At 36.5% G+C, this 23741-nt stretch overlaps 1 protein-coding gene across 12 annotated transcripts in view; it reads right to left on the reverse strand.

Annotated features, from left to right (window-relative positions):
* Positions 1-23741, reverse strand: part of LOC18435042 (uncharacterized) — a 49143-nt gene that overhangs the window by 3717 nt on the left and 21685 nt on the right. For 4 of the 12 annotated variants that reach the window (XM_088869895.1, XM_088869894.1, XM_088869893.1 and 1 more), the window contains 5 exons: positions 16893-17009; positions 15186-15297; positions 11683-11798; positions 2758-2874; positions 313-424 (listed from right to left, as the gene is read on the reverse strand). In XM_088869895.1, coding sequence (XP_088726021.1) covers positions 313-424; positions 2758-2874; positions 11683-11798; positions 15186-15297; positions 16893-17009 — 574 coding nt within the window. Of the gene's footprint in view, positions 1-312; positions 425-2757; positions 2875-3849; positions 4189-11682; positions 11799-15185; positions 15298-16892; positions 17010-23741 lie in introns of those variants that run through there. The other 8 variants (XM_088869898.1, XM_088869897.1, XM_088869896.1 and 5 more) reach the window with 4 other exon arrangements.

Below are 23741 nucleotides of genomic sequence, written 5' to 3' on the forward strand. Positions count from 1 at the left end.
TCTGCTAACCAGAGCAAATAAGTAGTCTTTGCCTCCCACAATACTGACATATACACTTCTTACATACCCGATTGTATGATACAATTCAGTGTGAACCCAATTCTAGATTCACATTGTCATATTATCGTATTTCATTCCAAATAGACTTCCAAGATGGCAAATTTAATAGGAACATGAAACTTTAAAATGAGACGAAATTTCTTGAGACGAAGTCAAAAAGAAAAAGAAAAAGAAGGGAAACCAAGAAAACAATCACTAGGTATCCACAACTGAAAATATAAATTACAGATTGACAAGGAGAGAAAGGAGAACCTGGTTCTCAGCACTAGTAAAGATCTTCTCTTCAAATCTTGCAGCAATTTTCCTGAGTTCAGACAGTCCATCGGGGCCACCTGCTGGCAAGTGCCTCTTAAGAGTTTCCATTCTGCAAATGAAAAACAGTAAAGGCCATCAACTAGAGCAGTAGAGCTTGTGGTTTTATGGATCAAGCTATTTAATATTTAAGGAAAATCCTCCAATATCTGATGAAGACCTGACATTAGTACTAATTAGCAACACTCCCGAAGACTCACTCCCAAAAAAAAAAGTTTGTACCTTATTCCATGATTAACCGATCAAAACAACACCCGCTGATCAAAGGCCTAAAACAACACCTACTGATAACAACTAGACCTGACCCAGGGACTTTTGAATGCCCTTCCTTGGCTTGCGGCAGGCTCAGAGGCACCACCAAAGTTCCTCTCAAGCCGGAGAACCAGACTGAAAGGGGTACCTTACTAAGCTAAGGAATATATGCTATTAACTATATCGTCTTCTAGGGCAGCCTTGTAAACAGGCGAGCTAATACGGGAATGACCCCCCTTACTACAGTTCCTAAGGGAGATGGAACCGTCTTAGCTTCGCTACCCACCGGCCATGGTTTTAAAATGCAGCCGCATCGTGCGGCATGCGGTGGGCTCTGCATCAGAACTGACCGCATATGTACCGCATCGTAGCCGCATCCCGCATCACACCACATCCCCTTTCGCCAATTTTTTTTTCGATTTTGCCCCTCAGGGAGGGGCAAAATCGTCTTTTTGACCATCTAAAAATGGGGGAAACTGTTTGGGGGGTATTAAACCCCGTAAACGAGGATTTCCAGCCACTTTTGTGGATTTGTTGAAAAAATTGACTTCAAATTTCAAATTTGACTCTCAAAATGGATGATTGTATTAAGTTACTAACTATTAACTCTTCTTGAGCTTGACTTTTGGTTATATCACTATTTTGTGCTTATGGTTGTTTATGGTTGTGCTTATGGTTGTTGATGGTTGTGCTTTTGTGCTTATGATGTAAATTTGTGCTTTTGGTTGTTGATTGTTAGATGTTTTATGAAGCTAGTTTTAAGTTTCTAGTTTCTATCAGGGGATAGTGGATAACTGGATACAGAATCTCCGACAGCTAATAATTTTGAAGTTAATCATTAAACTAAAATACCTACTATTACATATATCACCTCCACATTTTTTCTATGCATTAACCTACTTTTTTAGATTTTTTTATTTTTTTTTACATTTATTGACCGCATCGTCGCGATGCATCCGCATCCAGGCCGCATCGAGTCGCATTGGCCCCTCCACCGCTTTTGGCCGCATCCCGCATTTTAAGACACTGCCACCGGCATCCCTTTGTTCGATTGAAGATTCATATGTATATCAAGACCCAGTGGGAAAGGCACTACCCAATTGAAGGTGGAGGGACAGCCAATTCAAGATCCTTCTATAGTTGCAGATCGAGATGAATATGGACTGTGCGTGCGGGTAATAGCCTTTCTTATACAATGAATAGACAAGCTTATTCTCCGGCCTGGGCTTGTTCCAACCTCTTGATTGCCGTTCTGAGAACGGTTCTACTATTGAATATGGAACAATGTTGCGCCGGTCGATAGTAGCAGCCGAAACCAATATTAATGTTTCGGTATTGCCTCTGGTATTGCTCAATCCTTCTCTCAATTGCAAAGCCAAGTGTATTTCACCAACGCAAAAAGAAATTTGAAATGTATATAATTGAATATAGCCAATCAACATATAGGTAAATAGTCATTACAAAGATCCAATGTTCAAATTTTTGGGGGAAAACATAAAAAAAAAGAGATGTTCATGATCATTTATAAATACTCTTTATTCCCAAACGATTAAGACAAGGACCCGGTTTCTATGCGGCCAAGCCGGCATATATAGATATGCGAGCCTCTTAATATATCTATGTTAGAGATGGATTTTTAAGACTTAATTTTTAAGGACATGTAATTTCTAACATGGAGATCATGAATATGATTAAATAAATAAATTTCAAAAAATTAAAAATAATAATTCTAGTAAAAAAACATTTGGACTGTTAGTTACCATTGTTTTTAGATGGAACATCTACTTGCATCCATCTTTAAGATGGATGCTATACACTTTCTGGACCGCATATGTAGAAATGCAGTTCAGTCCGCATGAAACAATTTTCCCTTAGTCCATCACAACAAGGATAAGTTGTATTATCCTTCTTTTTCTCTAATATCATTGGAATTCTAAAAATTTCTAGTTTTACTGAACCCATACCAAAGGAAGAAATATATTTCAATAAGAAACAACACACAAAGATGGGCAAAATCAAATTGGGAATGCAAAAGACTCTAGAAATAAACAATGAAAACAAGAAATATACCGATATATATATATATATATATATATAGAGAGAGAGAGAGAGAGAGAGAGAGAGAGAGCTCACATCTTATTCACAATCCTCTGCCTAGAATCAGCTGACAGCTCTATCCTCCAATCGTTAGCATCTGATAGAACTAGATTACGCTCGTCTTGAGCAGGCATCCAACCACCGTTATCCATGCTTTTCAAAAACCCAAAAATAAACATAAATATTATATAAAATCTCAAGAACTAATCTTTTATTCCCCTGTGACCTAAACAAGAGAAAGATTATCAGTATTCCAGCCAACTCTCAGGGCTTGAAAATTTCAAGAAGCCAATAATGTTCACTTCCCCATAAAGGAAAACCCAATTTCTGAACCCAAGGGCTCTAAATATTGAAAAGCCTTAACAACCTACAAACGTTGTCTTCTCTATTCCCTAAAAAACCCCAATTTCAAATCCAAAGAATCTCAAAACTACAAAATTCAACAGCTCAAGATCCTTTCTCCTCAATGACCCAAAAACGAAAACACTAAGTTTGCAATTAGAGGGTGTTTAGAAGATTAAGAGAGAGAGAGAGAGAGAGAGAGAGAGTTGAGTAATTGAGAACTGAGAAGTGATTGTTAAGATTGGAATAAAGTTGTTACTGTTTCAAAAAAAAGAGAGATGGGTGGTTGACTCGGGCGAATGTAAAAGAACAGTAAGAAAGAAGTATCAGGATAAATGCGCTCGCAGGAGCATATTGTATACTTATTCCCTCAGGATCCAATCGCGAATGAATTGCCATTGTTATAAGATCCTTATTGTTGTTACAAAGGGGTCATCATTGTTGATAGCCATGAGACGTTGAATGGTAGCCATTCGAGAATTTCTTTTCTGAGTGATTCGGTAGAGACTCTAAAGTTTTAGATAAAATACGAAATGCTCTACGTCAACCACTTTTTTTTTCAAAATTGCCCCTCACTTAATTTGAATTTTGATTTTTTTTTTTAATATTTTTGCTTTCTGTAAGTAGGGCAGTGCCATAAAGCTTGGGGGACTGTCTTACAAACGAAAAATCAAAATCCGAGTTGATTTTGGAAAAATATAAAAAAAGTGGGTTGACGACCCTCTTTGTAATTTTCGGAGCATTTTGGATTTTACCTAAAATTTTAGGGTAAGTACGTAACTCTTCTTTTTTTTTTTGAATTTTGAATTTTTATTTTTGCTTTCTGTAAGTAGGACAGTGCCATAAAGCTTGGGGAACTGTCCCACAAACGAAAAATCAAAATCCGAGTTGATCGCGGGCAATTTCGGAAAAATATAAAAAAAGTGGGTTGACGACCCTCTTTGTAATTTTCGGAGCATTTGTATTTTACTTAAAATTTTAGGGTCAGAACGTCACTCCTCTTTGTTTTTAAATTTTAAATGTAATCAACATATTTTCTATATATCAAACACAAGGAAGTGACTAGATGTCCATCAAGAAGTTCATCTTAGATTGGGAGTTTGGTAGGTGTGCCCACGCGTCCATCTATCAATAACATACAATATAGATTAATTAGATAGGTCCAATAGAACTAATGCCAACAAAATAATATAAAAGTTGATTTTATGCACCAAAGGGTGTATGATCTCTCACAACAAACTTTAACTAAGAACTCAAAATTTAATTTTTTTTTTTTAAAATACACTTCTAAAAATAGATCCCCATATTTACATGAAGTACTATTAGTAGAGATAGTTTTCTTGATGGTCCAAATATACAATGTGTCTTTATGGGTGCACTTTAGAAAATAATAGTGTTATGCACATGCGGTGGATGTGGTATACTTTATTTAAAAATAATTGTTATTATGAATCACCATCACCACCATTATTATAATTAGCATTATCTTATTGAATAAATAAAATATTTATTTTATTTATAGGTATTATTTAATAATATATTTATCTTATTTATAGATATTATTAAATAATATAAAGTAATCAGGTATAATGAAATAACACCGATGCCACAATTATAGATTCAAACAATTGATAAAATAGCAGAAAGCTAGCTTTCTTTCTTTATTTATTTTTTAATATTCATAATTTTAATTATAAATGATTTAAAATTAATATATTTAAGTTTCAATAAGATGTAAATTATTGAATAAGAATTTAAAAAAAAGAGATGAATTTCTATGGATTGAAAATAGTACTGATTTACAAATTTATTATAATAAAGCCATCTAAAAAAACTGAAACGAAAAAACAATGGACGGCCTACGTTAATTGCGTTAAAAAAATACTTTCTAGATTGTGTTTTCAAAATTTTCTTTTTTGTGATTGTTCATTAGAATGAAAAGAGAGTATATTTTAAAATTATGATCAAACAAATGGCCCTAACATAGTTTTTGAAGATTGTTGCATTATATTATTATACAATCGTCGCATGAAATCACTACCCATATATATATATATATATATATATATATATATATATATATATATATATATATGTCTTTTTCTATTATACTACTATACAACCGTTGTATGAAATCATTCCCCCATATATATAGGGTAGTGATCTAATCCAATGATTGTATCATAGTATAATGCAAGCACACTTCTAGAAAACCATGTTTGTGGTATTTGTATGATCCAAAATTTTACACACACACTCTCTTCATCTCAATAATCAGTCCCAAAAAAAAAAAGTTCGATTTGAATCCTAGATATGGTCAAAATGAGGCCCCTTCAACAAAATCTAGACAATTCATTTTGTGAATTTCATGATCTTAGTCTTTACAAACTCAAAATCATTTTTTTCTTTGTTAATATTGTTCATCTAATGTTAATAAAGTAATCTAAAAAATTGGACATGAAAAAATCCTCCTAAGGCCTAGATCTAAGCTTCTTATCAAAATGGACGGTCTATGTTAATTGGGCTTAAAAAATACTTTCGAGGTTGCCTTTTCAATTTTTTATTTTTTTGTTATTGTTCATTAGAATGAAAAGAATATATATTCTAAAATTTGGATCAAACAAATGACCCTAACATGGATTTTGAAGATTGTTATATTATATTACAATACTATTGTTGCATGAAATCATTGCCCATATATATGTATATATATATACACACACACACACAACCCTAGGCAACATCTAAGCGGTCGGGGGGGTCGAGGTCGCTCAACGACTAGGCGGGCACCCAGAACCTGGGAGGCCTAATAGATTTCTTTTTTTTTTTTTTTTTGGGTTTTCTTTGTCTAAAATAGACTCTGATGGGCTTTAGGTTTCAAATGAACTTAAAATCCACAATTTTACCCCATTAGTATTAAAAAAAATGACCCAAAAGTATTATCAAGGAGCCGCATTTTCGCCCTTGGGCGGGGCGCAAGCCTTGGGCGGCAACCTAGGAGGGTTCAAGCGGGTTCCTGAGCGCCTAGGCCGGCGCCCATGGATATCTGTCTAGTTTGGCCGCATAGACCTGGGCGATGCGCCCAAACCTTCTGAACCACCTAGGCGCTGGGTGGTCCGCAATATATATATATATATATATATATATATATATATATATATATATATATATATATATATAATCACTTGAAATTTTAGGCATGTGTTCATAAAAAATAAGTGAATCTTCGAAAAATATCAAAAAAATATTTTACACGAAATAAAATGATCAAAATACCCCTGAAAAATTTCGGCGAGTATTTTGGTTATTTTGTTTTCGCAAATAATTTTTTTTATATTTTTATTAGGTGCTCCTTGATGAGAAGAATACACACCTAAAATTTCAAGTGATTTGGATCTATAGAAAAAAAAAACAAAATTCAAGCACTGTCGGACATCCGTGATCGTCAGATCGGCCCAGATTCAATCTGGGCCGTTGGGTTCATATATTCATATGATCTACTGGGCTAAGCTTATCTTTTTCCATATATATATATATATATATATATATATATATGAGTAAACCTTCCAATAGTTGGGCAGCTGTAATGAATAGTAATATAGGAGGAATCCCAGCTGTCAGATCTTCATTATGTGACTCATAATGCATATCACTATTTTAATTTTAATTTTTTTCTATAAATCTGATTAAGATGAAAATTTGGGTGTATATACCTAATACTATTACACACGATATAAAAATATAAAAAAATAACCCAAAAATACCCTCAAGGAGCTGCATTTTTGCCCCTAGGCGGGGCGCAGGCCCTAGGCGGCCATCTAGGAGGGTTCAGGCGGGCTCCTAGGTGGGGCGCTAAGGCAGGCGTCCAGGTATATCCGTCTAGTTTGGCCGCCTAGGTCTGGGCGATGCGCCCAAACCTTCTGGACCGCCTAGGCGTTGGGCAGTCCGCTTTATAAAACTATGCAAACACACACACAAACATAGAGCCTAGCCCGAGAGACGAGTTCTCCTGTGTGGACCGATATGGTCTCGCGAAGCCGGTCCCCGGATGGTTTAAGTCCTTCTCTAACTTGAAGAGCAGCAAACCAGACTTTAGTAGAGTAGAGATGTGCGCGTATCCCGCACTTCATTTATGGGACTAATCAGGGAAGATGGTGAGTTCACCCGAAGTAACATGCTAAGTTGTTTTTGGTAAATGTGGTATCTTATATAAGTTGTTGTGTCGCCTATAGAAGGAGTTTGTCCCTAGTCTATTAACTAGCGTAAATACGGGTTTTGCACACAGATAAATAGAGATTGTCTCGGGCATGCAATATGCTTTATAAAGGAAACCGTTGTTGGCGAGTTACGATTATCGGCAAGTGAGACAGCCAGAAGAAGTAGGTTTAATGCAACGATAGGTGAAAGTTATACCCAGGTTCAGGAGGATACGCTATTTTCTCGTTAAGCTTTCCTATTCGAGTAGGCATAAGAACAGTTAAGCCATTCTAATTTAGCGCTAAGCTTCCCCAATGGGCAATTAGCTATAGTAGGAAGGACCATGCGAGCAAGGGAAACGAGTAAGGCAGCTTGCTGGCTTCAGACTAAAGCAGGGCATAGAATGAGCTAAGCAAGTAAAACAGATCTACGAGCTCAATCCCTCTTACCTGCTACTGCGCTCGAAAACAAGCTAGCGCTACCTTATAGAGCTGTAAGTGAATTCAAATAGCGCTTAGTGTTAAGGAAGAGTCTTTCATAGCATTGTATAGGGTATTTTTTCATAACATTGTATAGGGTATTTCTTTTCTTCTTTACCCTCAAAATGTGTTAAGTGTAGTTCGTGGGGATCAAGGAGGGTTCTCTTTCTCTCTCTAGGGTTTTGATAATTTTACATGGCCTCTAAACATAGATTGAATTTGTAAGTGCTTCCTCTCTCTCTACAAACCCCTTTCCATTTAGCGTTCTCTCTCTCTACAAACCCCTTTCCATTTAGCGTTCTCTCTCTACAAACCCATTTCCTCTCTCTCCAACGTTCCCTTTTTCTAGCATTTCCTTTTTCCCTAGCGTTCCCTTTTTCCCTGTATTGTCTTTTTAAGGCATCCTATACTATTCCATTTTGGACTTTGAGGGGAAAAAGGGGGGCCTAAAATAGGAAAAATAGTGGAAAAGAGGAGAGTTGTGGCCTCTGCAACTTCGTCTTTCCTGTGCTAAATGCAAATAAGGTATTGGATTCTTGTCAAGTCTTGAGGCTTCGTGGCTTTGCAAATCTCACACCCATCAACTGCCATTGGGTGATCACTATTCAGCAAACTGAGGGTTTACCTGAACAGCTAACTAGGAGATTGAGATTCTGATGCACTAATTGATTAGAACTCAAGTTCCATCATGGTTGCCACTGCGGCTCTTTCCTCTGCATTTCTCCCGGTCGGGTCTTCTCTCTCCTTCTGGATTTCGCATTGGTTTCGAGGTTCTCGCATCTTCTGCGCAACCCTCGATCTGTTGTTGTAGTGACTTGACTCGTTAGACTCATTTCTCTCTAACTGGGATTCCCTCTTTCTATCTCTTGATTCACTGTTGTAGTAGTGATTTGAAGCATTTGAGGGTTTTATCCCTCTCTGGATCTCTCCTCTCCCATCTCTCTTCCTCTCTTTAATTCTTTTCTCTCTCTTATCTTTTCATTCTTTCCCTCTCTACTGCATGATCTTCTTAGAATCTCAGTTTAAGGTTGGCTCGTGTTTCTTAGGAGGGTTTCAATTCAATTTTTTATTTGGTGAATAGCTTCTTGGTGTGGATTTTGGGGTGTTTTTATGGTTTGTGGAGCTGTTTTGCTCTACTAATTTAGGGTTTGGAGAGGAATCTTTCTTTTCTCTCTATGCTTTTTGTGGTTTGTGTTTTTCTTCCTTTTAACTATGGCCTCCTTAAGCTTCCCATCATTTCTATCTATTAAACTCAGTAGAGACAACTATCTCAAATGGAAGGCCCAAGTTTTCAATTGTATTGAAGGCCTGAATCTTGAAAGTCATCTTGATGGATCCAGTCGGCCACAAAATGACCCTATTTCTGAGGCACCAAAAGAAAATCAAGGTACCCAGCCTGAACCGTCAAAGGACCCCAAATTTATGGAATGGCGAATGAAGGATAAAACACTATTGAGTTGGTTACTTTCTACTATCTCCGATGACTTACTCACAGAAGTGATGCACCTGAAAACCGCTCAAGAAGTGTGGGAGACGCTTTACAACACATATCAAAGGGAAACATTTGCCAATGTTCTCCAACTTAAAACAAAGTTGATCAATTTACAAAAGGGCTCTCACTCAGTGACTGAATACCTGAACAAGTTCAAAACTATATGTGACCACCTTGCAGTAATTGGTAGTCTAGTAAGTGATCAAGATATGGTCCTCTATACCCTCAAAAGTTTTGATCCAGAGTTTTAGTCTTTTGAGACCTCCTTGATGACCAAACCACCATTTCCGTCTTTCTCGGAGCTTCGATCCTCTCTTCTCACATTTGAAATTCGGTTTGTATCTTCATCGGTTATTGAAAGTAATCCTCAACCCTTAGTGAACACATCATCAGGGCAAAGAGGTGGATTTGTTCGAGGACGTGGCCGTTATGGAAGTCAAGGAGTTAGAGGAGGTAGAGGTCGCAACCCAAATCAGTAAGGCATTCTTGGAGCCAACCCACCTTTCCATCAACCTCCTCAATCAAGAATGGGCATGATACCTCGCGTAACTTGCCAGTATTGTGGGCGACATGGACATATTGCTAAAAACTGCTGGGACATCAAAAATGCTTCATCGTCCCATGATGCGCTAGTACATGATTTCAGCAATCTATCAACCACTACCCAACTGATCGTTCCTGGGTTATGGATTCCGGTGCAACTGCTCATATGACGGACGACAACTCTCAACTTAGAGGTATGATTCCTTACCATGGTTCTTGTATGGTATTCACTGGAGATGGTACTGCCTTACCTATAAGCCATATTGGAACTATGAATATTTCCACTACCTTTGGTTCCTTAAATATTCCTAATGTTTTACTTGTTCCCAAACTAAAGAAACAACTCATATCTGTATCTCAATTTGCTAAAGATTTTCAGTGTTGCTTTGAGTTTACCCCTCATGGTTGTGTTGTGAAGGATCTACAAAGTGCGAAGGTGATTGCTGAGGGGGTGCTGAGAGAAGGTTTGTTTGTGCTTCAAAATGATCAACTCTACGGTCTTGCTACGATTATCTCCAAAGCTAGAAGAGGAGCTACTCTGTGGCATGAGCGTCTAGGTCATCTTAGTTTCACTGCTGTCCGTCGTCTTGGAAGAGAGTTAGCTCTACCAAATTTTGTTGATGATTTCTCGGCTGGTTCACTGTGTTCTTCTTGTCAGTTAGGAAAACATTCTGAGTCTACAATTGACTCTTCTAGTAGAAAGTCTAATGCTCCTCTTGACTTAATTCACAGTGATGTTTGGGGTTCAGCCCCAATTACTTCCTTATTAGGCTCTAAATTTTATGTTCTTTTCCTATATATATATATAGGAAACGTTTATATAAGGTTGCAACCTTATAATGTAGAGCTACAGATGCACCTAAAAAATCCATCGAAAAAGGTAGTTTTAATGTTGAAAATCCCTTTGATTGATCATCTTGACATTGAGATGTATGATCGTGAAAAATAAAAAGATTTCATGTCTCAAAAATAGTGCATCTTACAATATATTATCCACACTGTCCATTTTCAAGACTTTCATATGTTTATAGATCTACTTGATTTTAACCATTTTTAAAATTTAAAATTTTATAATTAGGTATAAAAATATATTTTGAAATAATCCTAAGAACATTTTACAACAAAATTATATACCATGATAAAATTTGAAGGCGCACCTTACCTCTACAGCTACAGTTTATAATGCATATCACTATTTTAATTTTAATTTTTTTCTATAATCTGATTAAGATGATATTTTGGGTGTATATACCTAATACTATTGCACACAATATAAAAAAAAAAAAAATTTATTTTCAATAATTTAAACTGGCAGAATTACCACAGTCATTTTTCAAAGGTATTTTGGTCATTTTATACTTTGGGAAAAAAAATTTAATTGTGCGTCGTATTTTGAAGTACACTCGTTTAAAATTTCACTATCATCCGATTTCTAAAAAAAATATTAAAATTCATATAGTGATATGCATTCTGAGCACATGATGAAGATCTGCCAGCTGGAATTCCTTCTATCTTACTATTCATTATAATTGCCCAACTATTGTTAGCTTTATCCTATTATAGCTGCCCACGGACTAATAGGAGCCGTACCGGTCCCCCCATATTTTTTGCTTCAAATTTGAGGGAACAAAAAATCCTGCCAAGGACATGCTAAGCCCGTGATGGTCTTTAATCCACGCCGTCCGAAATAATTGGTTTTTTGGGACGGCGCCGAGCCTATGGGCGAAAATATTGTTCATTGTCGATCATAGGCATTTTGTAGTCTCTTCCTATATATATATATATATCTATCTATCTATATATATATATATATATATATATATATATATATATATATATATATATATATATACCAACAGTATTTCTTGCACATAAGTCAACAATTTCCTATACTTGACAAATGTGCACCTTGATCTTGCATATTTTCGTTTTTCTCGAGTAGGGTTTGATGCCGTTGAATTCCCCATGGCAGATTTTGTCTCCATAGTGAGCATCTTTAGAGATATTTTCCTCAAATAATCTGCCTGGAAATCAATAATTCAGAGGTGAGAAATGTGAATATTGAGATTCTCATGAGGGACCAACATTTATGAGTATAAAGCATCCAACTAATCACGATATACAGGATTAGGAATAGAACCACAAGCATAATTATTTAATTATTTTCTCACGAATAACTATACCAAAATACACAAATTTCTTGTTTCAAAATTAACACTCAAGTCTCGACAAACCAGCAACTTAACAACCAATAACCATAATGCCTTCTACTCTATCTATTTCCATGGCCTGCTTAAGTTAATCAATTGTTCCAATGATCATTCAGTCTAACTAATTCTCCTTAATTAAGTGCTAAAAGTTTATAAGGATGGGAAGGGTATTGAGCCAACTCCATAGTTAAGCTCTGAGCGTGTAAGCCGGAGTCTTCCAAAATTAAAAAGGTTGGGTGGGTTAGTAAAATTATTCATTAGTTCATGCAAACAATAAAGTCGGATATCAATCATATAAAAAGAAAATGTTGGGCCGGTCAAAGTTCACAAGAAGTTCAGTTAACTTATTTTATTCAGTGATGTTTGGTTTCTCAACCTGTTCACTAAGCTGATCTCCAATTCTTTGATTCACTCCCAGCATATGCCATCCCAAACCTACACAAGAGTAGATTTTCTTTTCTTTGCTTATTTACACAGTTTGCCATGTCAAGGGTTGGTGGAGAGAGGTTTTAAGGCTGGCAAGTCTATGACGTTGTCACACCCCAAGAATTTACAATACTGTTATTCCTGAGATGTGACAGACAAAACATATATACATCTATTGATAGGACAAATTTACAGTGGCGAGGTCTTATAAAGTAACAAAAGAAAGCTAGCACAACAACAATATCTTCCAAGGTTGATCTTGACTAGCACTCAAAATGAATCCGCAGTTATCCTGAAAAAATGTTTACCATAGTTTGATGAGTTTGGCTACTCAGTAAGTGATCATCATAATCCTAAAAATAATCATGATTGAAAGATATCAATATTTTCCAAAATGACATCTATCAACAGAAATGCATCAACAGTTTCACTTTCAATAAATGCATAATTAAGTATAATCCGAATAATTGAAATGCTTATAACACTTTTAACAGCAGTGCATAATTCAAAGGATTTCACAAAATACCCTACTAGCGTCCCAAGTAGGTCACCTATATACCCCATCAGCGTCTTGATGGGTCCACTTAATCCCTATCGGCGTCCCAGATAGGTCCACTTAATCCCTGCAGGTCCACTTATACCTCACCGGCGTATCGGATGAGTCCACTTAATCCCTACCGGCGTCCCAGATAGGTCCACTTATACCTCACCGGCGAACCGGATGAGTCCACTTGCATACTTAAATTATTTCTAAATCTCTTTAAACATTCGAAAGCAGCAATATCATTTACTCAACATATCACTGAAATCACTAATATGAATTTCACTTAAACCATTAATAACAGTCACTCTCTATAACATTTCAAAAATAACCAATCAAATATTTTGGGCTCAAATTTAGAAAGGTAGCAGTTTGTAAAGGCATTCTAGCATAATTGCCAATTTAATATGTATAGAAAAACTCTTATAGAAATTCAAGAATACGGAATTATCACAATTTATGGGATATCAATCCACAAATAAACATTTCACAACAATACTATAATCAATTGCAAAATGTCAATTTTTAAATAATAAGGCAGTCATTTGCACATGAATTTTTACAATGTCTAAATATTTAAAACAGTAGAAAGAAATCTCACAATTTTACTAAAAGCAGAAATATCACATTTATTTCTAATAATTTGATAGTATCTAAAATTTTCTAACAATAGACAAGAAAAATAAATAAATTTATTTTTCTAAGAATTTACAGCATTTAAAATTTCTAACATAGATAAAATATCACAATTTTTATTAAAAAGATTATTTTTCAAGATAATGAGGTCGTGTGCGCATAAAATTTATCGCACCTAAAATTCATGATAATAAGCAGAAATAATTATTTCATTTTATTTTCAAAAAGAATGGATTATTTTTCCAGACAATGAGGTCACTTACACACAAAACTGATAAAATAAAGATCCTAGACGAAAATATCACTATTTATTAAAAATAGACTATTTTTCAGGAAGACGATATCACTTACACACAAATATTTGAGAGGGAGCTTCCGATAAAAAATTCGATTCGAGAGAGGAGTTCACTGTGTTTCGACCAGAGAGAGAGAGAGATCTCAAAATTTTCTAGGGTGGGAGTGCTCACCTCCCCTATTTAAATTCTTATAACGTATTATTATATTATTTTATTAGGCTCTACCTCATACCTGAGGTATCGCGTTAAGAGTATGTTTTTAACATATGAAAACCACGTCCACTAAAGGACGCGGCATGCAGCAAGCAAAAGTTTAAACCAAGTAAAAACTTTTGAAAATAGTGATGGTCCCCAAGGACCATCATACTCAAACAGACCATCACCTATTTAAAAGTATCTTTTCTTCTTTTTTTTTTTTTTTTTTTTTTTGAAATTTTAGGATTGTTACAGACGTATAGAATTTCTCCCCAGTTAACAACTTGCAAAATCAACAGGAACCACAGAAAGCTATTCCAGTTTTGTGAACTACCAAATGAACAAAAACTAGCCTTTATTTGAACTGCAAAATATCAACACACTAAAACAGCTCTAGCATTAAACCCCATACATTAAAAAACATTAAAAAAAAATATCATCCCGAAATTGAACAACTGAGAAAGGAAACATAAAGAAAATGAATGGAACCAAATAAGAATGGTAACAGAACTATCTATGTGGCATTATGTGTACACATGACAAATACCAGGATGCATGTAGAATGCACATGTAAATACGTAGGAATACGTGCATGATTATTGATGCATGCATGTCCATATGCACAATACTCAAACAAAAGGATGTTATTTGTAATAGAAATATCTAAATATATGAAATATTTATCAAAAACATTATGTATGACAGTTTAGAAGCCAAATTTAAAAACTTTCAAGACAATGTTATTTGAAGTGATTTACCCACTAAAATTTTGTAGGGCTTCAATGATTATCAGCTAACCAAAGCAAATAAGTAGTGTTTGTCTCCCACGATACTGACATATACACTTCTATCTTACATACCTTATTGTATGATACAATTCAGTGTGAACCCAATTCTAGATTCACATGGTCATATAATCATATTTTCATTCCAAACAAGACTTCCAAGTTGGCAAATTTAATAGGGACATGAAACTGTAGAATGAGATGAAATTTCTCAAGACGAAATGAAAACGAAGAAGAAAAGGAAGGAAAACCAAGAAAACAATCACTAGGTAGCCACAACTGAAAATATAAATTACAGATTGACAAGGAGAGAAAGGAGAACCTGGTTCTCAGCACTTGTAAAGATCTTCTCTTCGAAAATTTCAGCAACTGTCGTGAGTACGGAGATTCCAACGGGATCACCTGCTGGAAAGTGCCTCTTAAGAGTATCCAATCTGCAAATTTAAAACAGTAAAGGCCATCAACTAGAGCAGTAGAGCTTGTGGTTTTATGGATCAAGCCATTTAATATTTAAGGAAAATCCTCCAATATCTGATGAAGACCTGACATCAATACTAATTATCCAACACACCCGAAGACTCTCTCCCGAAAAAAAACGTTCATACGTTATTCCATGATTGACCGATCGAAACAACACCTGCTGATCAAAGGCCTAAAACAACACCTACTGATAACAATCAGACCTGACCCAGGGTCTTTTGAATGCCCTTCCTTGCCTTGTGCCAGGCTCAGAGGCACCACCAAAGTTCCTCACAAGCCGGAGAATGGGACTGAACGGGGTACCTTTTTAAGTTAAGGAATATATACTATTAACTATATCGTCTTCTAGGGCGGCCTTGCAAATAGGCGAGCTAATACAGGAATGACCCCCATTACCACAGTTCCTAAGGGAGATGGAAGCCTCCTAGCTAGGCTATCCTCCCTTTATTCGATTGAAGATTCATACGCATATCAAGACCCATTGGGAAAGGCACTACCCACTTGAAGGTGGGGGTACAACCAATTCAAGATCCTCCTATAGTTGCAGATCGAGATGAATATGGACTGTGCGCGCCGGTAATAGCCTTTCTCATACAACAAATAGACAAGCTTATTCTCGGTCTGGGCTTGATCCAACCTCTTGGTTCCCGTTCTGAGAACGGTTTCGTCGTTGAATATGGAACAATGTTGCGCTGGCCGATATAGCTGCCGAAACCAATATTAATATTTCGGTATAGCCTTTGGTATTGCTCAATCCTACTCTCAATTCCAAGGCCAAGTGTATGTCACCAACGCAAAAAGAAATTTCAAATGCACATAATTGAATATAGCCAATCAACATATAGGCAAATAGTCATTACAAAGATCCAATGTTCAAACTTCTGGGGGAAAACATTAAAATAAAGTGATGTTCACGATCATTTAAAAACACTTTTTATTCCCAAATGATTAAGATAAGGACCCGGTTTCTATGCGGCCAAGCCCACATTAATAGAAATGCGGGCCTCTCAATAAATCTATTTTTGAGATGGATTTTAAGACTTAATTTTTATTGACATGTAACTCTAACATGGAGATCATGAATATGAACAAATAAATAAATTTCAAAAATTAAAAATAATAATTCTAGTAAGAAAACATTTGGACCGTTAGTTACCATTGTTTTTAGATGGAACAACTACTTGCATCCATCTTTAAGATGGATGCTTTACATTTTCTGGACCGCATATGTAGAAATGCAGTTCAGCATGCATGAAACAATTTTCCCTAAGTCCATCTGAACAAGGGTAAATTGTATTATCCTTCTGTTTCTCTAATATCCTTGGAATTCTAAAAATTCCTAGTTTTACTGAACCCTTACCAAAGTAAGAAATATATTTCAATAAAAAACAGCACACAAACACATGCAATATCAAATTGGGAATGCAGAAGACTACAGAAATAAACAATGAAAACAAGAAATTTACCTACTAATATATATATATATATATATATATATATATATATATATATATATATAGAAAGAGAGAGAGAGAGAGAGAGAGCTCACATCTTATTCACAATCCTCTTCCTAGAATCAGCTGAAAGCTCTGTCCTCCAATCGTTAGCATCCGTTAGAACTACATCACTCTCGCCTTGAGCAGGCATCCAACCACTGCTATCCATCCTATTCAAAAACCCAAAAATAAACAAAAATATTGTATATATTCTCAAGAACTAAACTTTTATAACCCTATGACCCAAATAAGAGAAAGACTATCAGTATTCCAGCCAACTCTCAGAGCTCGAAAATTTCAAGAAGCCAATACTATTTCTTCCACAAAAACGAAAATCCAATTCTTGAGCCCAAGGGCTCTAAATACTAGAAAGCCTTAACCTACAAACGTTCTCTTCTCTATTGCGTAAAAAACCCCAATTTCAAATCCAAGGAATCTCAATACTACAAAATTCAACAACTCATGATCCTTTCTCCTCAATGGCTCAAAAACGAAAACCCTAAGTTTGCAATCAGAGGGTTAAGAGAGAGAGAGAGAGAGAGAGAGTTTGTATAATTGAACCACTATGGCAATTGTAATTTTGAGAACTGAGAAGTGACTGTTAAGATTGGAATAAAGTTTTTCCTATTTCAAAAAAAGGAGAGATGGGTGGTTGACTCGAGCGAATGAAAAAGAATAGTAAGAAGAAGTATCAGTATAAATGCTCTCACGGGAGCATATTGTATAATTATTCCCTCAGGATCCGCTCACGAATGAATTGCCATTGCTATAAGATCATTATTGTTGTTACAAAGAGGTCATCATTGCTGGTAGCCATGAGACGTTGACTGGTAGCCATTCGAGAATTTCTTTTCAAATTGATTTGTTGGAGACTCTAAAGTTTCAGATAAAATACAAAATGCTTCACGTCAACTCTTTTTGTTTTTTCAAAACTACCTCTCAGTCAACTTGAATTTTGATTTTTTTTATATATTTAGCTTTCTGTGAGTAAGGCAGTGCCATAAAGCATGGGGCAATTTTTGATCGAGGGCAATTCTTGAAAAATATAAAAAAAGTGGGTTGACGACCGTCTTTGTAATTTTCGAAGCATTTCATATTTTACCTAAAATTTTAGGGTTAGTACGTCACTCTTTTTTTTTTTTTTGAATTTTAAATGTAATCAATATATTTTCTATATATAAAACATGAGCAAGTGACTAGATGTCCATCAAAAAATTCATCTTAGATTTGGAGTTTGGTAAGGATGGAGAATAAAGATAAGTAACTTAAGTTCCCATGGGAAGAATTAGCATGAGAAAGGGAAGTGTGCCCACTTGTCCATCTATCAATAGCATACAATATAGGTTAATTAGATAGGTCCAATGGAACTAATGCCAACAAAATAATATAAAAGTAGATTTTATGATCTCTCACAACAAACATTTACTAAAAACTCAAATTTTTTTTTTTTTAAATACACTTCTAAAATAGATCCCCATATTTACATGAAATACTAATGGTAGATAGTTTTCTCGATGGACCAAATCTGCAATGTGTCCTTATGGGTCCACTTTATAAAATACTAGTGTTATGCACATGCGTTGGACGTGGTATAATTTATTTTAAAAATAATTGTTAATATGAATCACCATCACCACCATTATTATCATTAGCATTATCTTATTGGATAAAGAAAATATTTATTTTATTTATAGATATTATTTAATAATATGCAATATAATATATTTATATTTATAGATATTATTAAATAATATAAAATAATCATGTATAATGAAATAACATCGATGCCACAATAATAGATTTAAACAATTCATAAATAGTAGAAGCAAGCTTTCTTTCTTTATTTATTTTTAAATATTTACAATTTTAATTATAAATGATTTAAAATTAGTATATTTACCTTTTAGATTCGAACTGACTTGGCTTCAAGTGGAATCCCTATCCACTCTACTTCCTATCTGGTGGAACTCCTTCTCCCACCTTACCTCATGAAGAGCGGGGTACAGGTTACAATCTACGCTCCAACTCCTAAAGGCTTCCCTTAAAGTCTGGAGCAAGACTGTCCGCTGTAATTTCCCACAAACTTAAAGCTCCCTCCTCAACATCATCAAGGAGTTAGATCTTCTTGAAGAAACTAGACCTCTCTCAGAAACTGAACTGTCACTCAAATCCTCCTCCAAACTAGAATACCTCTCAGTTCTAAAAACGAGGAAGTCTACTGGTACCAGAGATCCAAAATCATTTGGCTTAAAACAGGAGACCTAAATACAGGCTTCTTCCATCGGATATCAAACTGTCGCAGGAGGGATAATACCATCTCGATTCTGAAAGTAGGAGAGAATCATCTCACGGACCCAGCTGGAATAAAAAAGGCCATACCAGACTTTTTTCAGTCTCTATACTCAGCTCCACAGGCCCGTAGACCCCGTAGGTCTGACCTAGATTTCTTATCTCTTCTGGCAGACAAGGTGGCTTCGCTTGAGAGGCCTTTCACTAAGGTAGAAATTCACAGAGCTGTCAAGGACCTAGCCAAAGACAAAGCACCTGGTCCAGATGGTTTCTTGATAGCACCTTTCCAAAGATATTGGGAAACTTTCTGCCCAGATTTCCTCAGTTTCTTTGAGGAATTCTTCTACAGGGGTATCCTTCACAAAGCCCTTAATGCTACTTTTATAGCTCTGGTGCCTAAGAAAGAAGGGAAAGAGGAACTAAGAGACTTTCGACCTATCAGTCTCCTAAACTTCTCTTACAAGATTCTAGCCAAAGTGTTGGCCACTAGATTACAATAGGTCTTGCCGTTGGTCATTTCACAATCTCAGGGAGCGTTCATCAAAGGTAGACAAATTCTAGATGGACCGCTCGTGGCTCACAAATGTATTCACTCAAGGCACAGATCCAAAAAATCAGGTCTGATTTTCAAAATAGATTGGGAAAAGCTTATGACCAAGTTGACTGGTCAATCTTAGAAGAAACAATGAAGAGAATGGGCTTCTAGGATACATGGAGAAAGTGGATGAGAGGCTGCTACTCCCATCCTCATTTTTCCATCCTAATAAATGGGACGCCTAAAGGTTTTTTTCCCTCGTCTAGGGGTCTAAGACAGGGGGATCCTCTCTCCCCATTCCTGTTCACCATCTCGGCTAAGGTTTTCAGTCGTTCGCTTTCAAGAATGTACCAGGCAGGTCTCTTATCTTGATTCAATAGTAGCCACCAGGGGCCAACTGTATCTTACCTACATTATGCAGATGATATGTTGGTCTTCCTTGATGCTACGCTAGAAGAATCACATAATCTCAGGCTATTTCTCAAATGTTTCCATCAGACAACATGATTCAAAGTTAACATGGAAAAATAAAAAATGGTGGGAATAACACTCTCCTCGGAGGAAGTAAAAGCCCTTATCCCAAACTGGGGATGCACGGTGGCAGATCTACCCACTTCCTACCTAGGACTCCTTCGTGGGTTGGGTAAACCTAAGAAGAGACAATGGGCACCCATCATAGACAAGGTGGACAAGCGACTAGCTGGATGGAAAGGGAGATATCTCTCAATGGCAGGTCGATCAACCCTCATCAAAGCCACTCTAGCAAATACAAGTGTCTATCTTATGTCGCTCTTCCAAATTCCCAGCTTAGTATCCTGCCGTCTAGAACAACTCATGAGGAACTTTCTCTGGTCTAGCCAACCAGATAAAACAAAATACACCTCATTCCTTGGCACAAGATTTGCATGCCCAAATCACAAGGGGGATTGGGGATCTGCAGTCTAAGACAACATAATTTGGCCTTATTAGGGAAGTGGTGGTGGCGTTTCGCAACCCAACCAGATTCCTTGTGGGCACAGATATTGCGATCAAAATACCGCATCCCAAAATGCTTGGTTTCCAACAACCCAACAGACCCCCAACGCCTCGGGAGTATGGAAGTCTCTCTCCGCTGTTCTGCCATCTTTTAAAAAGCACATCAGATTCCAAACCAAGGAAGGAACTAGAATTAAATTCTGGTACGACCTCTGGGTAGGACATTCACCACTCAAGGACAACTACCCCTCTCTATTCTCCCTTACCACTAACAAGGAGGCAACAGTGGCAGAGGAAATGGTGCCCCAAGGAGGTAGAAGGACTTGGAACCCAATATTCAGTAGAAATCTCACTGATGAGGAAATAAGCTCTCTCTCTACACTTACGGCCTTTCTCGACTCCTATTTTACCCCCACCCATGTGAAAAATGCAATGATCTGGACCCCAGATCCGATAGGAAACTTTTTTTATAGGATGCTCACATATCCACCAACCTTCCCTATCAATCCCAACTCAGTGCTCGCGAAAGCTTGGTCCACTATAGCCCCTCCCAGCGTTAAAATGTTTAACTGGATTGCTCTTGCTCAAAGGGCATTTACAGTCGACCAATTGAAAAAAAGGGGTCACCAAATGCTGAGTAGATGCGTAATGTGTCAGAGAGAGGAAGAAACCAATTCACATCTCTTCTTACATTGCAGCACTACCCATGAACTGTGGACTCAAGTCCTTCAGCTGTTTCATTGGGTAACTCTGCCCTCCTTACAAGGCCTTCAGATGATGAACATAGCGGCATTCTAGCCGAAGGCAGGTAAGATCCTATGGGGGGCAACAGTAGCTGCAACCATTTGGATCATTTGGAAGGAGAGAAACTCCAGGATCTTTCAAAGCCATTTTAACCATACTCAGGAACTCTTCCATAAGGTTACTTCCCAGGTAATATTTTGGGCCTCCAATCACAAAGGCTTTTCGGGTATCTCAGCCAACTCCTTCCATACACACTTGCATTGCATACTCAAACATAGGCCCCGAAAACCAACAAGAGCTAACAACTGGCAACCACCACCCGAAGGTACCATCAAGCTCAATTTTGACGGCTGCTCCATAAGGAATCCTGGTCATGCAGGGGCAGGAGGGGTATTTAGAGATCATAATAGCCAGATTCTCCTTACTTACTCAGAACACCTAGGCCACCATGACTCACGATATGCTGAAGGTGCAGCCCTGCTCCTTGGTCTGAAATCATTTAATAGAGACTGGAGCTCACAACTACTAGTTGAAGGAGACTCAAAAAAATGTTATAGCATGGGCTGATGGATCTGCGACACCACCTTGGTACCTGACATCTATATTTCTTGAAATTGCGCATGTATGCAGGGGTATGAACATCTTATGGAGACATACTTAGAGGACATCAAACGAGTTCGCAGACCTGTTAGCAAAAGATGGAGCTAGGAAGACACCTCAGCACGCCCTGCAACTACCTCACCATCACGTTTTTGAACCTCAACTCCAACTTCCTTATAGAACCTTAGATCCAACAACACATTGTGATCTTGTTTTTTCTACCTTTGTGGTACGCTTCCCATTTAAGGGGTACATATAAGGGGCATTTTCATAAGCCTGTTTTGTAGTCTCACACAGAGAGACCCATTCTCAGGGTCCTCTCGTCTTTTTATCTCTCTTGTAATCTTACTTCAATAATATACAGGTCTGTTCATTGTTCTCAGTGTTGTAAGGCGGAGTAAGAAGGACCGAGTGAAGTTGACCCGACCAAAGCACTGGTTTATTCACAACCATCTATTCCTGCATCCTTGCCTGTCCCTGCTTCCCTTCGCCCTGAGTTGACATATGTTAGCCCTAGTCCCATGGGAAATGTACTTAACAGTTAACACTTATAAAAAAAAATAAGATGTAAATTAATAAATAAGAATTAAAAAAAAACATACGAATTTCTATGGATTGAAAATAGTACTGATTTACAAATTTATTATTATAAAGCCATAAAAAAAAATCGGAAACGAAAAAATCCTTCTGTGACCTAGATCTAAATATCTTATTAAAATGGACAGCCTATGTTAAATGGGTTAAAAAAATACTTTCTAGATTGTGTTTTCAAATTTTTCTTTTTTGTGATTGTTCATTAGAATGAAAAGAGAGTATATTTTAAAATTATGATCAAACAAATGGCCCTATCATAGTTTTTAAAGAATGTTGCAATATATTACTATACATCTGTCGCATGAAATCACGGCCCATATATATATATGAAAGATACTAAAAAACACCTACGGGCGAAAATGAACAGTGATTTCGTCTACCCTCATCACTGTTCAAAGTTCATCGCACGATCACGATTGTCCGATAATGTTTTATTTTTCATTTTTTTTTCTACTAATCGGAATGACCTAAAATTTGGAGTGTCTGTTCATCAAAAATAGATGAATCTAAAAAAAATATTTTACTTGAAAAAAATTGACCAAAATACCCCCAAAACGTTTTGGGGGTATTTTGATCAATTTATTTTTTACAAATTATTTTTTTTTAAAATTTTTATTAGATGCGCCTCACTAAGATGTACACATGCTCCAAATTTCAGATCATTCCAATTTATAAAAAAAAAAAAAGAAAAATGAATCACTACTGGACAATCGTGACCGTGCGATGAACTTTGGACGGTGATGCGGGTAGGCGAAATTACTGTTCATTTTCGCCTATAAGCGTTGGGAAGACTTTTTCAAAGATATATATATATATATATATTAAGTTGGGGCCTAAAGAGTCAGATAACCAAATGGCCAAACTTGATGGAATACCACACATTATAGAACAAAATAATTACACAAATCTCTTCCCACAAACAATAGGAAAACAAACCACTAGAATTGAAAATGTGTTAAATAACTTGAAACCTCCACGACTAGAGAAAAAGGAAGAAAAGGATAAGGAAGCAGTTTTATTCAAGCCACAACCAGGTATAGAAACAGGAAAATTTAGCCTGCAAGGGATCAAGAAGAAAGAAGATACTAAAGAATTGGTAGATGCCCTAATCAAAAGGCTTGCAAAATTGAATATTGATGATAAGGGAAAAATAACAGTCGGTGAA

The sequence above is a fragment of the Amborella trichopoda genome, chromosome 6 (assembly GCF_054954075.1).
Source record: "Amborella trichopoda isolate Santa Cruz 75 chromosome 6, AtrichopodaSantaCruz75HAP2 v2.0, whole genome shotgun sequence".
Lineage (NCBI taxonomy): Eukaryota > Viridiplantae > Streptophyta > Magnoliopsida > Amborellales > Amborellaceae > Amborella > Amborella trichopoda.